At 41.3% G+C, this 15146-nt stretch overlaps 1 protein-coding gene and 1 pseudogene across 3 annotated transcripts in view; one reads left to right on the plus strand and one right to left on the minus strand.

Annotated features, from left to right (window-relative positions):
• The window catches only part of NHS (NHS actin remodeling regulator), a 337770-nt gene that overhangs the window by 306742 nt on the left and 15882 nt on the right, over positions 1–15146 (plus strand). For all 3 annotated transcript variants that reach the window (XM_043459974.1, XM_043459976.1, XM_043459975.1), the window contains exon 4: positions 14746–14808. In XM_043459974.1, coding sequence (XP_043315909.1) covers positions 14746–14808 — 63 coding nt within the window. The remainder of the gene's footprint in view (positions 1–14745; positions 14809–15146) is intronic.
• Positions 2302–2889, minus strand: LOC122434628 (annotated as a pseudogene).

The following is a 15146-nucleotide window of genomic DNA, read 5'->3' on the forward strand; positions in this document are numbered from 1 at the left end:
AGTTCATGGTTCACATACTATTGAAGCCTGTCTTGGAGGATTTTGAGCATTACTTTACTAGCATATGAGATGAGAACAATTGTGCAGAAGTTTGAACATTCTTTGGCATTAGCTTTCTTTGGGATTGGAATGAAAACTGACCTTTTCCAGTCCTGTGGCCACTGCTGAGTTTTCCAAATTTGTTGGCATATTGAGTGCAGCACTTTCACAGCATCATCTTTCAGGATTTGAAATAGCTCAACTGGAATTCCATCACCTCCACTAGCTTTGTTCATAGTGATGCTTCTTAAGGCCCACTTGACTTCACATTCCAGGATGTCTGGCTCTAGGTGAGTGATCACACCATCGTGGTTATCTGGGTCATAAAGATCTTTTTTGTATAGGTCTTCTGTGTATTCTTGCCACCTCTTCTTAATATCTTCTGCTTCTGTTAGGTCCATACCGTTTCTGTCCTTTATTGTGCCCATCTTTGCATGAAATGTTCCCTTGGTATCTCTAATTTTCTTGAAGAGATCTCTAGTCTTTCCCATTCTATTGTTTTCCTCTATTTCTTTGCATTGATTGCTGAGAAAGGCTTTCTTCTCTCTCCTTGCTATTCTTTGGAACTCTGCATTCAAATGGATATATCTTTCATTTTCTCCTTTGCCTTTAGCTTCTCTTCTTTTCTCAGCTATTTGTAAGGCCTCGTCAGACAACTATTTTGCCTTTTTGTATTTCTTTCTCTTGGGGATGATCTTGATCACTGCCTCCTATCACAATGTCACAAAACTCCATCAGGTATTCTGTCTATCAGATCTAAACCCTTGAACCTATTTATCACTTCCACCATATAGTCATAAGGGATTTGATTTAGGTCATACCTGAATGGTCTCATGGTTTTCCGTACTTTCTTCAATTTAAGTCTGAATTTGGCAATAAGGAGAAAATCCACCACAGGCAGATATATGAATGAACAGATTTAGGTGTTAGGATGGCAACAGCCTTTTGGGGTGAGGTCTAAACTAAGCTGACTTTGGCAAAGAAGCTGCTCTGACTCCTGGCTCGCTGAAAGGTCTACAGTGCTACCTCGGGTTGTGCCACCACTGCCAGACTCCTTGATTCTAAGCAATTACCAGTGGAGGTAGGAAGCCATTGTAACCAGACAGCTAATGTGACAATATAGTCAGGGCTCTGGACCTCTACTGGGAGCTGACTGTGGCTTCTGACTTAATTATTTGCCAAGTGCAAAAACCTTGAGGATACTAAGGATGATCTTGAAATCCCTTGGACAGGATGAGTTAGGCATCTCCATAACTCTTTCCACTTGGAAACATGAAGTGAAAAACATTCCAGGGCATGCAGTACCAAGTTGTATAAAGCATGCTGCAGAGGTGGGAACACAAGAGGCTCTTAGGGTGCCCGGCCTTTTTGTTCAGAGAGTCCCAGGCAGACTGTCAGGGCGGCTCCCTGGGTTGTGATAGTGCCCCAAAGCTGAGCAGACCAGCAGGCATGTGGCTATTTTCTGAAGAAACAACACTGTTCTAATGAGTACCCACAGAGTAGCCACCCTTCATGTGCAGAATCAGAAGCCATAGGTCAAGCACCCATGGCAAGCCACCTGGAAGACTTGGCTCGATACCTTTCGAGAAGAACATCTCCCTCCAGCAGCCCTTTGATGACAGAGCAGAGTACAAGGGACAAACAGATGGTCACATTCTTCTGAGACAAGTGTTGGCTCCCAGAATGCTCCTGGGGAGACAACGTCCCAGAGCCTCATTTATGAGCAAAGGTAAATAAAAGCTGCCAGGCCACAGAAGCATCTTGTCAAGTTAGACATATATTTAAGAGAGGAGATTTGGAGGCATGACAAAGGGCATGCAGACTGAAAGATCGAGGCGATGGTTGACTGGGTGACAGAGAAACAGGAAGCAAACGCCACGTGGAAAAGGCCGAAGTTGCGTGCTGAGGAGGGACAATGGGGTGGCCACGGTCTGTATCAGTGACAGAGCTCGCCTGGCTGCTTCTTGGCTTGAGTTGCTGTCTCACTTTCTCACGCTGGATGGATGTGTAGCATTCAGCAGCATAACTGCGGGGGGGGGGGGGGGTGATATTTATAAATGGGGAACTGGTGAGTGGATACTGAACAGAAATGGACTGGGTGTGCTGTTCTGTAACGCCCCAGGTACACCAAAGGGAGGTTACCACACAAAAGCTGTAGTATCTTGGATAGATAATAGGGAAGAGGGAGGGCTGGGAGATAGGAGGACGCTCACATCCAGTTCTTAGATACTAGAGAGCAGGGAACAGTCTGGTCTTGGCCTTTCAGTCAAGAAATCAGATGTTCACTTTCTGCTTGCCGTCCACCTTCTCCAAAGCCTTACCAAATTCTTCAAAAGATATGGCACCATCCCTCTCTAGATCAGCCTCCTGAATGGGGAGTCTGTGATGCCACCCAGTTGCTCATCCGAGACATTCACTCCAGCCATCATGTGAAGAACCTGGAATAGCTCATTGTGGAAGATTTTGTCATTTTTATCCAAATCATATAGTCGAAAAGCAAAGTACAGTTTGTTGCTTTGGCTGTTAAGTGGTTCTAGTCCATTCTTATCTTTGCATTTTGCACTATCTTCAGTGGATCAGAAATGAGCCAAAGATTTTATGAAGCCACGGGAGCCTGCCTAATCTTTTCCCTCTGGAAAGAAGGCACTGATGAGCCAGTCCCCCAATGGCTTGATGACAAGTCTTGGAATCCACTGGAAATCTTCCCAGCTGAGGGTCCCATTCTCACCTTTGTCCAGGCTGGTGAACTGGCTGTAGAGGTAGATGATTTGATTGTGGGAGAAGCAGGTCTCCATCCGGATCCTCCTCAAGCTCTTCCCTCCACAGTGACGTGGAAGCCCAATACCCCATTTGCACATGAGAGCTCCTCGGGGAGCCCCCACACCTTGAAGAAACAGTGTAGACTAAAGACAAAAGGAATTGTACACAAATATTGTACTTTAGTTGGTAAATTTTTTCTTTACAAGAGAACAAGTTAGAAATTCTGAAACTACTTTTTGTGCATACTAGGATTGAACAAATACTTTGTGGATAACTAGAGTTTGCCACCTTTGGAGAAAGGAGTTCCAAATAAGGAAAGAGGAACATAAAGAATGAATCCCTTGGTGCTAGATTAGAATCTAAAGTACCAGTATAAATTCATACATGTATTTTCACACATATACATATGCAGGTAGTTAGGTGCAAAATATGTGCACATATGCATTTGTGAGTATTGAAATGTACTTCCTAGCTCTGTCATCTGAGAGTGCCTTAGAAGCAATGACACTCTGGTAACATTTAAGCATATCTAGTGCCTAGAACTTGCTTCTATATACCACTCTGTAATAAAAGAAGCCAGGACTCCTTTCTAGGACTGGGCCGGGGGAAATAGAATACAAACCTGGAATATCTTGAAAGGCCAGAAATCAAGAAAGTACTAAAATAATAATAATAATGCCATGTGAAAAGGGCACAGGAACCAACTTGAAGGAGCTCCCAATGGCCAAATCTGGGACAGTAAAATAATGATAGTAATAGATTATAAGACACAGCATAAAAGAAATATTCAGGAGTCTATATTGACATAAGTAAACTGGGATAAGCAAATAAATATATTGGGGTGAGTAGCTATTCCTTACAGAAGAATTCTAACTAATAAATGTAGAAATAGTGATAGAAGGTGTTTTAAATCACCATTTAGCCAAATGTGACAGCAAAATTTTGTACAGGCAATAATCACTGGATGCTAAATAGTTGGGTTATTATGTTGAGAAACAGGATACTTGCGTAGTTTCAAAGTTTCTCCCCACAAGATACTTGTTGATTACAAAGAGAAAACAGTAACTTGAGCTGCAAATATCTGGCAGACACAATCTTAACCCAGGGATCAAAATTAACATCAGCAGTAAAAAGGCATGCCTATGCATGAAACCCCTGACAGGAAGCACTGAGATAACACTTCTGTGGGGTTCTTGCCAAAAATTAGTAACTTCAATCTAATCACAAGACAATATCAGACAACTCCAACTTGAAGGACATTCTAGAAAATAACTGGCTAGTACTCTTCAAAAATATTAAGGTCATGGAAGGCAAAGACTGAGGGAATATCACAAACTAAGGAGACTAAGGAGATTTGACAACTAAACCCAATGCGAGATCCTGGATTGAATCCTGGACCAGAGAAATGACATTATTGGGAAAACTGATATTCCAAACAAGGTTACTGTATTAGTTAATAGTATTTATCAATGTTAATTTCCTGGTTTCAATAAGTGTACTATGGTTATGTGAGATGTTAACATTAGGAAAACCTAGATAAGGATTATATGTACTCTGTTGCTTGATGACTTCCCTGTTAAGTTTAAAATTGTTTCAAAATATAAAGCTAAAAATAAATGTATACTCTTAGCCATAGATATTTCACAGTTGAGACCTATACCCCAATGCCTATGCTATATTTATGGCTTCAGGAAAAGGTAAGTTCTACCAGGAAATGCTTAGTACACAGTTTACTTTAAATAGCAAAATTTAGATGACCACAAAAATCTACTCTCTGATGAGAAGTTGCCATGGTATGTGACACTTTGGCCCCTAATGTACCATCATGGCATAGATTCCCATTTCAGAGCGTGGAGTCAGTTTGTCAGAGCAGTTCACTCTGATCCCTTGCTGAATGCTTATCTGTTCTCATCAGTCAAGACCCCTGGTCCAGGCTCAGATCTGCACTTACTTGGAATATGCACATGTTCTTCCCCTACACAAACATTCCCACAAAGCGTCCCTGCACAAAGCATTCCCAAGAAGGTTACAACACTCTTTCCCACATAGTCCCCGCCGCCCCAGCTGATCAGAGTCAGCACTCAAGCTGAACAAACTATTGCTGCGTTTGGCCTGCAGTCAAGTCTCCAGGACTCTTGGAGTCTAAGTTCCTGCTTAGATTCTGCTGTCTAAATAGACAGGCATGGAAGTCACTCTTCTGCAAATGTGGGAAGAGGCTCCAGCAGTCTCACCAAGTGTCCCTCTTCAAGCCTCCCCAGCGATGCAGGGTATGATGTCAAATGGACTCTGTGGTATGGGATGGAGATGCTTGCTATGAGATGGCAGAAGTTGATCAGGTTCCAGAGAAACAATGAGACCTAAATCCGTATCATCAGGGTTGACAGTTAACTTATTCCAATCACATTCACAGTAATTCTTTGTCAGACTTGATACAATGAACCAAGAAAGAATATCAGAGATTCTTTGTCATTTCATAGCCTGATAGTAGTTTCCTTACTTACCACACTGTGGCATCCAGGGATATTAAAATAAGAATCTGTCAAATCCTACTTTTCTTCTTACTAAGGGGGTGCATTTGAAAGACAGGGGACATTTCAACAGCCTTATTCAGAAGTAAACGGAGGACATCATTCAAATTCTGATCCATGCCCCTTTGGTTGTAGTCCAGAGCTATAAATAATGACCGTATTTATTCTTTTTTTATCAAGAAGAAAAAAAATCAGCCTTATCAGAAGGCAGCTTCTGAGAAAAACTAATCTAGCTCACAGAAGAATTAGAATGCTGAGAATGGAGTTTTGAGCCATGAGAGATTAAAGACTAGAGTTGGCAGGAGGGGTGTTTCAATACTTTTTACCTGACCTGGTGATAAAGAGGTACACACTGCTTCACCCTCTCCCCCATCCCTAGCTCTGTCTTCTCTCATCCAGTCTCTCCCTTTCTTCCCTTTCTTCATGCATTCACATTGAAGATTTCAGTATTCTACTGGTTTGTAAGAGTTGGGACTAAGAAATGCTACCACGCCTTTCCTTTTCTATAAAAGAATTAGACATACCACAGTGTCCTAGACAAGTCTTGTTTTGCTTTTACAAAATATCTTCATAGTTTTGCAAGCTTTCTCAGAAGTATCCTGTTATGACCTGTTTCAAAAAGGTACTGTCCATAGAAGTCAAGTCTGTCTTGCTTCAGCTTAGGTATTTCCCTTTATCTCATCTAGTTTGCTCCTTTAAACCAGTTAAGAAAAATTTCTAACTTTGGTATGAGAACCTTTGACCTACAAATTCTTTCCTAAACCTAAGCCTTCTATTCCTCCATTCTGCCTAAAGAAATAATTTCAAATCCTTAATCCAGCTACTCTCCAGCCTCTGTTCAATCTGGTCCTAACCTACCTTTCCAGATGGATTTCCCACAGAACCTTTGTGCAGACCCTAGACCTCAGCCAAACCAAACTCCATATGCTTCTCTAGAAAATATCCTGCACTCTCAAAGCAATATTGCCACTTGGTATGCCCTCTCCCCTACTGTAGCCTCTTATTTATCCCTTCACTTTGAAGTAAGTACTAGGAGGATACAAAAATGAATGAGACATAATCTCTGCCATCGAGAGTGCATGACTACTAGAGGAAATTATATGGTATTGAATGTCAGGTGTTAATACCTAACTTGTGTAAGGGTGTTAGAATTGAGTCAATTGTTAGGATTAAACTTCACGGTAAAGGAGCATTTGAGAAGACCTTGAAGGATGGGGTGGAATTTTGAAAAGAATTACAGGCTGAGGAAACCACAAGGGCGAGCACACGGAGGCAGGAGAATATGGAGTGCATATACATGAATTTTGAAAGTTTGGTTTGGCTGCAGTGCTTCAACAGACCAGATCCTAAAGGATCTTGCGTGTTGGACTAAAAAGTTTGAATTTATTCCATAGGCAAGGGAAATTATTGAAGGGTTCTGGGCATAGAAATAACATGATCACAAAGAGCAGTGCTTTATGAAGATATGAGGCTATGTATGTACAGGATTAATTTCCTCCATTTCTAGAGCTTCCTTCATAGTATCCCAGGGAGAGAAAAGCCTGGCTTGAGTTTCAAATCTAAGACTGGAGGAGTGGTGATGCCTCTCACACTCTCCTCTTCACTCACCCGTTTGGTCTTCACAGCAGACAGACAGACATCTGGGAAACTGGCTGTAAGTAGTTTGTGACTTTGTAGCTGCCATTCCAATACAGTATTTTTCTTGGAGCATGTTCGCATAGCACCTAGCATGTGGAGTGACCCCAGCAAATACTTTTTTCCCTCTATACCCATTTTCAAGGGCCATCAGAAGCAGTTAGCTTTTGACAGTATGTCGGCTCCCCTGCTCTCCGCCATAAACTGCAGAGAGCATTAAAATCTTGACATCCCATGGAACATCACACTTGTTCATTTTTTCCTCCTTTGACTGAGGAACTGGAGGTAGCAGGCACTTCAGAGGCCTCAGACATCAGCAAACCAGGAGCCAATGCTTGGTACCTTATCAGTCAAGATCCAGTCAGGAAAACAGAAAGCACACAGGTGTTTTAAAAGAGAGAGGGTGTTATAAGACTGGCATGGCAAATGGGAAACGGAGGTGACACAGAGACAGTAACTGCAGAAAGTGGCTGACACTCTGAGGGCAAAAGCTAAGAGGGAGCAGCTGGTGCAGAAATGTTTGCAGAGTCCTGGCAGTACCAGTGCGGTGTGTGGAAGGACAGGCTTGGAATGGACAGACACAGCTTAAGAGCCTGCATGATAGCTAAGGAGAGCATTAGCCAATGAGTCTGGTTTATATTAAATGTTGTGAGTAACAAAGAAAATTCCCTGTTGCAGACTTTAGATTCTTTCTTCGTAAAACATTACCCTGGCTGTGGAACAGCCAATAAAATTACTTGTTTGCACACATCATTACAGAACATTCTCAGGTTGACATTCTCTTGCATGCCTGAGACATTTCATTGTTCAAAGTGTAAGCAGACAATAAGATATTAATACTACTCACAGTAAAAAAGGAACAAATTGCTGATAATACAATAACTTGGCTGGATCTCAAAGGCATATTGGGTGAGTGAAAGAAGCCAGTCTCAGAAGGTATGACACATTTATATGACACTTTGAGAAAGACAAAACCATAGTAATGGACGACAGACGAGTGGTTGCTAGGGGTAGGAGTAGGGGGACTTTGCTGGGATGATGGAAATGTTTTGAATCCTAAGTGTGCTAGGATTACAGGAGTCCATGCGTGTGGTAACATTCATAGATCTGGAATTTGAAAAGAGCCAATTAAAAAAAAGGAGGAACTTCCCTGGTGGTCCACTGGTTAAGACACCCTGCTTCCACTGCATGGGTTCAATGCCTGCCCAGGCAACTAGATTCTGCATGCCACATGGTGTGGCCAGTTTTTTTAAAAAAGAAAAGAAGAAAGGGGGGGAAAGGTAAAGAAGGAACATGCATAGCTTGTGTGTGAGAAGGTTGGCTTTTTTTTTTTCCCCTGTGGTAAAGTCAAGTAGGACCCTATCCAGCTTTTGCCTGAGTCACAAGGGGTACATGTCCCTCAGCAGGAGACTAGATGCACAAAAGCTCTTCAGTCACCAGGGCTGAGGCAACTGAAGCCCCCGGCTCAGCCTCAACCTTGGAGCCCCCAGCCAAGGGCTGAGGGGACACAGAGACAGTAACTGCAGAGGGTGAGGGAGGAACCTCCCCACATCTCAGGGCTGTGCTGGGACTCATGCTGCCAGCTCCTATGGTCTGGGGAAGTTATTTGTGCTGTTTGCAGCACTTCAAAACCTGGCCTGCTTCTCCCCCACTCGTGTCTTTATTTGGTGCCAGCGACCTTTGAGGATTGATGCTGAGTGGCCCTGGGCAGTGACCCCCACTAATTGGCAAAGCTAGCCACCAGGGAGGAAGGAGGTACTCACTGGCAGCAACATCACAGGGATTGTGGTTCAGTGAGCCTTGTTTTGGGCTCTTCTGGACAGGCCAGAGCACTTCCTGTGAATAAACAACGGAGCAGTGGTGGGAAGTGTGTTCCCCCCTCCCCCCCCAGTCTCCCCAAGGCCTTCTTTTCCATCCACGAGGAGAATACTTTCCCCATATGCTTCAAAAATAATTTTATTGTGCTCTGTACATTTAAATTACTTCATTAGTAGGACTCCATTAAACAAAGGGTTGTTGAACTTTGAAATATACAACGTCATTTTGCATTCCATCACGCTGAGAATTTTTGTTCAGTTCTAGCTGAGATCAAAAGGAGAGCGATTCTCTGTGGTTCCACAGGGTCTTTCAGAAAGCCTCTCTTGAGGCACCACTGCCATTGCCACTGCCGTTCAAGCTCTGCTCACTAGGAGCGGATCTCATACACAAACTATCAATCTGTTGATGGTATGTGATTCAAAAGTGAGTGAGCAGGTACTCTTTTGTATCTGGCTTCTTTCACCCCACATGCTTTTTTTGGAGGTCAATATTATGTGTATCAATAGCATGCTCTTGTTTATTACTGTGTAGTATTCCATGGTGTGGATACAGTACTCCTCAACTTGTTTATCCATACTGCTATTGGTAGTTATTTCTAGTTAGGGGCTTTGGGGGGGCTTTTATGAAAAGAACCTATTATACATATCTCTGTGAAAGGCTTTTTGTGGACACTCATGTTTCTCACTTCCATATACTTAAGAGAGAATTAAAAGGTAGACACAGTCTGCAAATAAATGCTGGAGAGGGTGTGGAAAAAAGGGAACCCTCCTACAATGTTGGTGGGAATGTAAATTGCTGCAGCCCACTCTAGAGGACACATACTGTCCTTTAAAAACTAAAAACAGAGCTACTATATGATCTAGCAATCCCACTCCTGGGCATATATCTGAAGAAAACTCTAATTCCAAAAGATACGTGTACCCCAATGTTTATAGCAGCACTATTCACAATAGCCAAGACATGGAAACAACTTAAATGTCCATCAACAGATGAATGGATAAAGATGTGGTATGCACACACATGTACATACACAAAATGGAATGGTGGAATATCACTCAGCCCTTAAAAAAGTGAGATGCTGTCATTTGCAGTAACATGGATGGACCCAGAGATTATTATACTAAGTAACTAAGTCAGACAGAGAAAGACAAATGCTATATGATATCATTTATATGTGGAATCTAAAAAATAATACAAATAAACTTATTGACAAAGCAGAAACAAGGTTCACAGACATAGAAAAAAACTTATGATTACCAAAGGGGAAATCAGAGGGAGGGATAAATTAGGAGTATGGAATTAACAGATACACATCCTTATATATAAAATAGATTAAAAAAACAAGGATTTACTGTACAGCACAGAAAATTATATTCAGTATCTTGTAATTACCTATGATATAAAAGAATATGAAAAAGAATGTATTTGTGTATAACTGGATCACTTTGCTATACATCTGAAACTAACACGGTATTGTAAATCTACTATACTTCAACGTTTTAAAAGTAAAAAAATTAAAGAGAAGGTAGACACTCGTTTAAGTTCAGACACTACTAGTCTCTGAAGTGGCTACACCACTTTCAGTTCCCCCCAGCAATTTATGAGAGTTTGAGTTGCTTTACATCTTTGTCAACACTTGGTATTATTAATCTTTTAAATTTTGGCCCCTAGTATATCACTGTGGTTTTCACTTGAATTTTCCTGATGAGAAATGATACTGAGTGCCTTTGCATATGCATATTGGCCTTTTGTAAAGTGCTTCTCAGGAGAATTGAGGAAATGGTGGTGTCAATTATCAGGGAACAGAAATGAACGTATGACTTGGAAAAGCAGACATAACAAGGATAAGGCCATTTTTCCCAGTGTGAATATTTGTACATGTGCTTTAAATAGATATTAGTGTGTAGAGTGGTTAAAAGAAGAACTCAATAGGCACCTATTCCTAAATATCTTCCTCTTAGCCTACAACCACTGTCCAGAATTCTGCTTGAGAGATTTATTTCTGTGAGTTTATCACCAGGAGTTCTCAGCATGGAGATGTGAGCTCATCTGTGGGCTTCTTTCCAGCTTCACAACTGGCCAGAAGTGTGGTGTGAAGGCTTTGGGTATGTGAGGTGCTGCACTCAGGCCCTCTGGGGAAGTACGAAGGCCTCGCTTTGCCTGGTAGAGTGTGATTATGAGGGAGAGACCAGGAAAGGGACAGGGAGAGCCTGGGATGGGCCCTAGACTTTGACTTACGTCATCCTTTTGTTTTCCCCATGGTTGTGCACTTTGGTAAAGGTTGGAGTTGAGAAGAGAGGAAAGAGAGAAGCACAGTATGAGTTTAACATGATGTTATTAAACATGTTGGGAAGAGAGGAGCCCAGTGTCAGCCAGCAGGAGACTTTGGGACAGTCTCAAGGGGATAACAATGCTGTGTAATTGTAGCAGCGAGAGTCATATGTGAAGAAGGTATGCCAGACGCCTTTAAGCCTTTCAGAAAGATCACAGCACTTCCTATTTGTGTACAACACATACACACACTCCAGTGAAGAAAAATCTAAGGCAGACAAGTTCCCCTGTATCTCGCAGACAGGCCATACTCCATACAGAAATGCAAAGACTCAGTCTAAGGACAACAAGCCCCAGGGCAGGATGTGAATAAGATCTCAGATCACCTCACCTCACTACTAGGAGCCCAGAGTGGCTTGCAGTGGACAGTTTTGCTGTATTCAAATGTGCCGCAGCATTGATTCTCTAGTAAACATTTCTCGTGTTTAAGGCAGCATTATAGTAATAAATCAGCTCTGAAAGTTGACTGCTATAAATGCCATGTGGTATCGGTTAGATCACAAACCAAAGCCAATTTTTCAAAACATTTCCTGCTGGAATACCCACAACATTTTAACAGATGTCTTTTGGAAAGATTTGAAGCAAAACAAGCCCCCATCAGCATATAAAATAAAACCAAAAAGAAAGTAAACTGTGGGTAGATTGTTTTTTTCTTTTGGCAGTAACAGAAAGATAGGAGAAAGTCTTGAGATCTTTGGAGAAATACTTGTTCATAGCCATGAAAGTGCAGAAATGAACTTTTTCTCACACACACCCCACAAGAGAAATTGGGGTTTTGGAAAATATCCCTTCATTATTCATGAAAGACACTTCTTTGACAGCTGTTGAGTATAATGTCTGTTATTTCTTGTTCTGAACACTGGTTACAACTCCAGCTCTTGTTGAAGCAATTCCACAGGAAGCTAGAGAAAGGGTCTGAGGCTGTAATTGATGGGGCCAGCAGGGACAGAAATGCAGCAAAAGCATCAAAGAAGCATCTTTTGTCAGGGACAAGATGACTGGTGGTGGCTGATTCTAAAATGGTGCAACATGGAGTCTGAGGCCTCGCAAACTTAGTGGGAGGGCCAGAGTGGAAGCCTGCAAAAGGAAGGGGAAACACCGTATGAACTACTGTTTTCGCCATAGAAAAACCTAATCAGAAATAATCCAAATGATTTTAATTCCTTTGACCAAATACCCAAGAAAGAGGAAGGTCTAAAACATTATGCTAAGGCAGTCACTAAATCATGGCGAGAATAAAACCATAGCCCACATGAATATTATGAACTTAAATACTCTACATAGACAGACCATCTGCAGGGCCTTGCATGCTTGTGTCTAGGTGGTGGAACCAAAGAACACAATCCTTACACACACAAGCTCAAGAGTACCTAGTTTCAGCCCTCACAAGCTGGAGGCTGGAGCTACTATCAAAGGAATAGATCGTACACCTGGAAACTGATACAATATTGTAAATACTGCAATTTAAAAAAATAGTGGACTAATTACTTTACAATATTGTAGTGGAATTAGCCTCCAACTAATAAAAATAAATGGAAAAAATAAAAATAAATAAAAAAAGAGTGGAGAGGCTGATTAGCTGAGAAGGAATCTTCTGTGGAGTATAACCCATGGAAACCTCGATTTAATGATGGTGAACAGTCAGAGCTCTCTCTGGACGTTCCATCCTTAGTCATTCCCAGGTGTCACCTCATGTTTGTTTAATGGGATGGGGTGTTTCTCAAACAGATGAGAAATAAAAATCACTCCTCATCCCTCATTCCCGGAAAAAATATTCAACAGGAAAGCTGACTAAGGAGATTTAAGACAAACTACCCAAATTACTATATTATCATTAGTATCACTAATATATTTTCTGCCTTGCTGCTTCCTGCTGTGTAATTTTTTGAAATCCTTTCATGAGCACTTTTGGTTTGGCTTCTTGCAAACAGGTTTGATTTCCATGTACGTTTTGCATTCAGGTTCCTTTTTTCCTGCTTCCATGAGTTCTCTATTTTGCACGCTCCAGTGTCTTACTTGAGACCTGCACGTCACTGCATATGACTGATTCTTATGATAGAGCCCAGTTAGTCTCTGTCCACATACACCACATCTTCAAAACAATCGCTTTCAAGGAGACTCCACATAGACTCCACATAGACTCCACAAAACTATGTCCTTAAATAAGATCTGGAGCAAAGTTAACTGGGCAGAAGGAGATGGCTTTTGCTTTGCTCAAAAGTTAATGAGCAACCCTGTCAGTTAAAATTTACAAACTTAGAATAGAATTAGATCTGGAGTGTTCCTCCCTTCCGAAACACGTCTGCCACAGGCTCAAGAACTAGAACTTAGAACTGCATACACCAATGCTAAGCCTCTGATGAAACCAAGAGTTGTTTGTGGTTTCTTCTATGTTTTCACCTACTTGCCTTAAGATGGTAAGTACCCTTGGAGTCTGTGGTGTCTGCTTCCTTCTGAGATATTGAACGTGACCCTTACTTTATTTGGGTTTCCCATCACTGTTAAGACACAAAGAGCTGGTATCATTCAAATACACAAATAATTTGTTGAGCTCTTACAAATGAGGAGGCATTTTGCTGGCATCATGGATAACTGAAAGGAAGGTTAAATACGGCGCCTGACCTCTAGGAATTAATAACCTTAATAGATGAAAAGACACATCCAGAGATAATTCATGTTACATTAAAGCAATATTGTATGCCAAATGCTGTACTAGAGGGCTAATTGAATCCAAAGCTAACATGGTTCAGAGTTAAAAAGAGTTTGACTGTCCTTCTCAGTAGATCTTGAAAACGGGATTCTGGTTACTAGATTGTTCTAACAGGATTGCCTATGTGATTTGTGGGGGTCCAGTGCAAAATGAAAATACAAGGGCTCATTACTCAAAAACTTAGAATTTCAAGATAGCAACAGCATTAAACCAAGTATGGAGTCCTTCTAAGTGTGGGGTCCTATATGACTGCACAGGTCACATGCCCATGAAACCGGCCCTGTCTTCAAGTACAGTCTATGAATATGAGGAAGAGGCAAATTTTGAGGAGTCCAGCAGAGGAAATTATACACAAGACATTTTCCTCCAAATAGTTCACAGGAAAATAAACTCACTCTAAGAAAGTAATTTGGTCTTTCCCAAATTATCAAGTGGGACTGGGATCTAAAAGGTATCAAGTTACAATGTACAAAGATAATTTCACAGCTACTTCATAGCTACAAAGTGAGGATAATAATAATAGGTAATAGTATCTGATGGCTAACATGTAGAACTTATGAAGTGCCATGATTCTTCTAAGCCTATTACATATATTTACTCATTTGACTCTCAAAATGGCCCTGGAAGGCAGATACTATTCTTCTCTTGCCTTAAGGATGAGAAAACTGACCTTAGTGCTCCCGGCCACACAGCAGATAAGAGGTAGAACCAGGATTCGAACTCAGTCTAGCTCCAGAATTTGTGCTGTTAACAACACTATGCTGCTTCTTAGAAAACAAAGATGCATTCAGAAAGAAGGAAGGAAGGAAAGAAGTTATCCTGGTATATTCATTCATTCATGTCATAGATTTGGCTTAACCAGACTGTGTGTTGTGTGCATGTTTTTAATTTTCTCTCTTTTTTTTTTGCATTTCATGTTCATAGTTTAACAGCACCCGTTCGCCCTCCCCTACTGAATGTTGCCACATGACCCCATGGAGTAGAAAGGTACTGGTTTTGAGAACATTCCGTCACAGCCTATCCCATTCTCTCTATACACTGTCATTTTCTCCTCTCTTTCTTTATGGAAAACTCTGTTGTTTCTAATTAACCAACAGGTATGCTTTTAAATCAGTTTAAAGAGTAGCATTTTCCTAACTTGAATTAAATAAAATATAAGGCAGACAGTAATGTCATTGGCTGTTCTATCCCTCCCCATCCCCCAGTTGCATGAAGGCTCTGTTCAAAGCCTCACCTAACAACATTACTGGACTTTGTAGTTCAGAGAAAAGAAATTTCAACTTGCCCTATATTTATCAGAACTGTAAAGGTTCAGCTTCTCAAAT

This window comes from Cervus canadensis, chromosome X, assembly GCF_019320065.1.
Source record: "Cervus canadensis isolate Bull #8, Minnesota chromosome X, ASM1932006v1, whole genome shotgun sequence".
Taxonomy (NCBI): Eukaryota; Metazoa; Chordata; class Mammalia; order Artiodactyla; family Cervidae; genus Cervus; species Cervus canadensis.